A 6,207-nucleotide genomic window follows, 5' to 3' on the forward strand; every position below is an offset into this window, starting at 1 on the left:
TCGTCCCATCCGTCGAACACCTCTATGCTCACCTCACTAGTCAGCCGACCTACCTTATCCCATCACCAGTCTCGCACGTGTACCTATGAAGCAGTCTGCCACGTCTGTGAGCCCATCCCGTAGCATTTAACGCTACAGGACGAGGCATGACATCTCTGTACTGACCACGACCTATCTGCCGGGGAGGAGTGCCTAGGGAAGGAAAGACACTTGAGTGGAAAGCACTTAATAAGAATATACTGGTTCAGTGAGTACCTACCCCTTGACTAACGAAGGCTGGTCGCGGGATTTCCTTCTGTGGTAAGGATCTTGGTCGTGAAGGCGCAAACTAGTCATGTGAGCGCAGACTGGTCGTGCAATGGGACTTTGGTCTGGGAAAAAAAATCTGTTGCCAACTGGAATCGCCAGGTGTGAAACCATAGAACAAGAGACCCATATTCTATATACCGACAAGTTGCATAACCCATGCACACCGTTAAATTAGGCCGACCTACTGATCAGGGCCATTTTATAGGCCACAGTCATCGACCTAGCCCCTCTATCTAGGGGTAAAAACAGGATAGATATTTTCCATTCATCTGATCGACCGATTGGCCGAAAGCTTGCAAAGCAAATATGTGATACAATAATAGATATTCGAAACTATATGTGTCTAACTCCAGATCTGAGAAAAGAATGATAGGATACAATATGAATAGTATCTGTCTGAAATATCCAACTACTAGGTGTTACGAGAAAGCTTATTGTGATTTTACTTAAAAACATGATATTATTTAGGTAGATTACCACACATCCATAGATATATAATATTGGATGCTCCTATTTTCATATCTCCACGACCATTCTCTTTGTGCTCACTTTGATTGCACCCTTATATTGTTTAATGTGCTATGCGAAGATACAGATGAAATGAAAAAATTATATCTATCTGACTAACCAGAAACTTATGCCACTGTCTGCTCCAACTTTGAGAAAAAAATAAGATAAAAAAATAATTATCTGATACTACAGTATCTGACTCCAACTAAAATTTAAAACAGAATCCAGAATAAACTATATTCGTTCATATCTAATTCGATCGTACAGGTTTACCCCTGCCTCTATCATCACCGGCCCGGCTTGGCCCGGTCCAGACTAGCCCCCACCGGCCCCCGCCAGCCTCTGGATTGGAACCCACCTTTTATTCGTTAGAAGGCGAGGCGAGCTCGAACCGGATCGCCCATTCGCCCTTGCCCGTTGCAATTCCAGCGCCGCGTGCAACCTGCGACTTTCCTACAGGAGGGAAGAAACTGACACGGTTTGACCCCCACCCCCTGGGCCCTGACCCCCACCACCGCTAGCCAGCCAACCCCACACGCACTGCGACGCGCAAGGCGCAACCCATTTCCTCTCCTCCGTTTCCTCGGACCCCACATCACCACCACCACCGCCCGCCCAGATGCATCCGGCCGTCGATGCGACCGCCTCCGCCGCCGAGCAGGCCCCCGCCACCCCCGCTCCCGATCCCTCACTGCCCCCACCGCCCGCCGCGGCGCCTGAGGCGGCTGATCCGCCGCCCGTGCCGGCGCAGAAGACCGTCACGTGGAGCGAGAAGCTCACGTCGGCCTCGCCGACGCACGTGCAGGCCGCCGCCGCCGCGGAGTCCAGCCAGTACGTGTCCTGCGGGCCCGCCTCCTCTTCGCCCAAGGGTAAAAACCCCGCTGATTCGACGCGTCGGGCTTTGTTTGGCTCTGCGTTGGGAGGAGATTTTTTTGTTTTGTCAGCTCTGATTTTGTTTTGGTGTTGGGAGAGCCGCAGGCGCGGTGGAGGCGATGAAGGAGACGCTGTCGAGGTGGGGGAAGTCGATGGGGGAGACGACCAAAATGGTCGAGAGCCTCAGCCGCGACACGTGGCAGCACTGTGAGATCTCAGCACGCACTAATATTCTCTGTTCCTCCATAGAATCTATCTTTCTTTGTGTGGTTCATTTCTTGAAGCGCACGGATTGTTACGACGGGTTAGCTTTCTAAGAACCAAAGAAAAGCATCGCCATAAAGTTGCAAAGTAAAGCTTTGGTAGACCCCTTGAAGAATAATGTGGGAACTAGTAGGGCCTTTGCAGCAGGATCAGTATATCTGGCCTGAGATCAGTACATGTGGTGTAGTTTTCCTTGCTTTATTCCTTATATATTATAGGCTATGGCGCTAGGCATCTTTATAAGTTTACTAGTGTTTTTGAACCTTAATGTGTGCCCAGTTATCTGAGAACTTGTAAGTATACTAATGACCTTCTTGCTCTTTCTTAGTCATTCATTAGACTTAGAGGTAGTATATAACCTGGTATGTAGTATGCTTAATCGTTCATAGAGAGGAAGGGGCTGTTTCTCCATATCTTTAGTTCATCTAATTGGATGATGTTTCCACTGACAGAGTGTTCACAACTGCATCTTTTAACTTAATTGGATGATGTTTCCACTGACAGAGTGTTCACAACTGCAAAAACATTAGAGATTATAAACCATCCAATTCTCCTATACAGATGCAGGTGTAAGTTGCTGTTTGTTTGCAGTTTGAATGAATTCCTTTGGAATAATCAGAAGTTTCTTGGGCAGTGGTGGGTTCAGGATTTTCATCTTGGGTGTACATACCCGTCGCACTCGTGCCTGCGCGCGTAGCCACATGCGCCCCACCTTGCTTGGGCTCGTTCCGCCACCACGCCCCACCTACCGCGAGCCCGCGCTGCCGCCACCGCTGCCCTCCAGGCTCGAGCCTGTGCCCACACCACACCCCACCACCGCGGCCCTTGCCTCGTTCGTGCCCGTGCCGCCGCCACCCTCTATCTTAGGAACGCAGTCGTCACGCAGTCACACACATGGTCTTAGCCTCTCAGGAATTGACGCACTCACACACACGGTCATCACTCGTGCCTCGAGGGTGCCTAGGCCGCTTTGCATGGCCGCATGGGTAGTGGGTCATGAGTTGTGGCCGTATCAACGCCGCTTAGATCGTGGCGATATGGGCTTGAGCCGTTGTGAACCGTGGTCACCAGACACATACAGAACATGACACTAGCTAAGTGTTCGTGCATTGCAACGAAAACACCTACATCCATATTCAATGAACTCTATTAACAAGAGAATGTAGCATATCAACACACTTGGCTGATCTATAAAATGGTTGTTGAACTACAACATTAAAGCCTAGATCCATGCGTTAACTTGCAATTGCAGCAAGACCAGAAAAATCTAGATCAATTGCAATTGCTTCGGCACCAGCAGTGCCCTTGCCCGCGTCGTGCCCCGCTAGGCCTACCTCTGCCTTGCTGGCGCCCACACCGCCGCCGTTCCCTGCTAGCACCAGGCTCACCTCTGCTCGACTTGCATCGCCGCCCTCCATATCGTTGCTTCTAGGTTTCGACGATTCGTGGAGAACTGAGATGTTGACTGCTGGACTTGTGCGTGTGCCGTACTACTGTGTGCGTCGAGTGGGTGTGGGGAGTCGACATGGCCTCATGGGCTGTGGGCCGGTGGGGTGTGGCCGTGGGCAACTGGGCTGCATCTGGCCACGTGAGCTTAGCTAGTTAGCTGAATATCTGATACATATCTATAGCTGAATATCTGATACATATCTAATACCTAATACATAATACTATATATAGAAAAAAAAATTGGGTGTACATATGTACACCCATGAACCTTCTTGTGCCCACCCATGTTCCTGGGGGAAAGCTTACGACATTAAATTCACTATTACCTTTTAGATACCAGTTGATTAGGGCTTTGGGCTAATTACCTAGTTCGATTGAACCAATTTTGATGCTAATTTCGTCACATAATTAACAGACCTTTTAAGAACCAACTATACTTCTAGTTCTAGCAGAGGATTCAAGAAGTCATAAGTTTGGGTACATGTTGTCACATAAATCTTTTAACCAGTTGATTATTTTTCTAAGAGAAGATCCTGAACCATGGCATGTGAGTAACCTTCCACCTTAGTTACCTCAGGTCAGTAAGGTTGATCCATTGAAATGAGAGACACTATGTATATAATTGTTTCAACTTACAATTCAAAATGGCATGCCAAAGCAAATGAAGACGTGGAATATTAGTTTAATATCTTCTCTCTCGCTGTTAACATTACTCACTCTGTGCCTGACAATACACCATTTTTCCTTAACAGTCAAGACAGGACCTAGTTTTACTGAAGCTGCTATGGGACGGCTTGCTCAAGGAACTAAAGTTCTAGCAGAAGGTGGCTATGAAAAAATATTTAAGCAAACCTTCGAAGTTCTTCCAGATGAGCAGCTGAAAATATGCTATGCATGCTATCTATCAACATCAGCTGGTCCTGTCATGGGAGTCCTGTACATTTCTACAGCCAAGATTGCATTCTGCAGTGACAATCCTCTCTCTTACAAAGCTGGAAACAAAACTGAATGGAGTTACTACAAGGTAAGGGTTATTCACTACTTCACTTCCCTTGTAGCATCTAGTAACTTCTATGAAATCAATCTTCTTTTTGTGCTTCACTTTACCATCTTTGACTTAGTCACTATAAGCGAAGTATCATTGTCTTGTTGTATTGGGTATAACTTGCTGCAGGATTTTGGCTCTTTTATTATTCAGTGGTGAAAATGACATTGGTCTTGAGGTTGATAATAGTGAGGGACATTTGATTTTATGTTAAAGATAAAACAAAAGTAGAGAATTGATGTCTGATTAGTTTACAAGCTTGTCTCATTTAAGAAATCTAGTCTGAATCATAAAGGATTGCACAAATAACAAGTTGAACCTGAAATGTTCATACGCTTATGTTACCATCCCTATATTTAGGACATGTTTTTAATTTTTGAACAAGGGGGTATTTTCTGGGTGAACATTCAGGTGCTGTTCCTGTTTGGTAGAATTTTAATGAGGACATGACTACATGTTCACCCAAAAAAGAAAGAAAAAACTGTTTTCCGTTGAACTTCTGTCGCATTAATATGTTTTGCTCACTTGCCAAAAACAGGTGGTCATTCCTCTTCATCAGCTAAGGACAGCTAATCCTTCAGTGAGCGAAGTAAATCCTGCTGAGAAGTACATTCAGGTCATTTCCGTTGAAGGTCACGAGTTCTGGTTCATGGGTTTTCTAATGTATGACAAAGCCGTAACCAGTTTCAAGAAGCCTTGGCTAGTGCTCGTGAGTTGCAACCGTAGATATGAAATGGATGTACCAGTTGCTTCAGTCTCCGCAACATCATTGGGGCATCTCCAGTTCCGAACCTGATTCCTGAGCTTCTGAGTGTCTCCTTTTTTCAAATCCTTCATGCTGAAGCTTTTGATACGATACACTCACTAGCTTGCATAGGTGTCAGAATTGTTTCTTTTTTCTTGCCTGTGTTGTAATGATGAGATACTGCAGCTGTCCATTTAAATGTGACAGTGTTGAATGTAAGTTGAGAACCAAACATCGGTCTGGCCAACTTGGATGGAATCGGGAGTCAAAGGGAAACAGCTCTTGGTTCATTTTATAGGATTGGCATGTTCAGAATGTGTCTTGCATTGCGAAACCGGTAATTCAAAATTTGTTTCTCGTTCACATTATCATATTGGGATTTTAATACAGCGCAAATTGTGAGCAGCCATCGCACAATTTAAACTATTGCACAAGTCGAGCGCAACCGTTACCCACATTTGGTTACCGAGTTGTGGGCAAGTCGATCTCGGCTCCCACCGTGGGCAGTGTGCAGTCAGGGGCGCCGCCGCGCCGGCAGAGCGCAGTCTAGGGATGGTTACGCATTCTAGGGATCTCTTTCCGGTTCCGCTGATGAAATGCCAGTGCCCCGAACTTGTTCCTTTTCTGGGGGGAGATCAATCACTTGGGCAGCTTTGGCCTTCCAACGGGCCAGGAAATTGGTCACAATCATAAAAGACCTGAACCGGAGGTGCTTGAGGTGCAGTAGAAGGAACAGACTTTGATTGATGAGAGATTTTGGATAAGAGTTCATAAAAGGCGCTAGCTAGTTTCAAGGTCAGGAAGGGAAAGGAAAGAGCTGGGTTTCTAACAAACACGGAAACGTTTCCTTTTTCGTTTTCGCTTTGATTTCGATAGGAAATTGTTTGTATTCATCGCATTGATTTGACAAAGTCCACTGATTGGTTCTAGGTGTTGGATTATTAATTCATTTTCTTGAGGAGAACAAATACGATTTTCACACTGCTAATAGCTCAATGAGCTGGTTATGTGC

The 6,207-nt window shown here is 46.1% G+C and overlaps 1 protein-coding gene across 1 annotated transcript; it reads left to right on the forward strand.

The window, feature by feature from the left end:
- Nucleotides 1-1,222: 1,222 nt before the first annotated feature.
- Nucleotides 1,223-5,558, forward strand: LOC133930632 (GEM-like protein 1). Its single transcript, XM_062377314.1, has 4 exons — nt 1,223-1,688; nt 1,798-1,899; nt 4,158-4,429; nt 4,989-5,558. Exons 1-4 carry the CDS (start codon nt 1,439-1,441, stop codon nt 5,244-5,246), a joined length of 882 nt encoding a protein of 293 aa, XP_062233298.1. The 5' UTR covers nt 1,223-1,438; the 3' UTR covers nt 5,247-5,558.
- Nucleotides 5,559-6,207: the final 649 nt, after the last annotated feature.

Source organism: Phragmites australis, chromosome 10 (assembly GCF_958298935.1).
Source record: "Phragmites australis chromosome 10, lpPhrAust1.1, whole genome shotgun sequence".
NCBI classification, from domain to species: Eukaryota; Viridiplantae; Streptophyta; class Magnoliopsida; order Poales; family Poaceae; genus Phragmites; species Phragmites australis.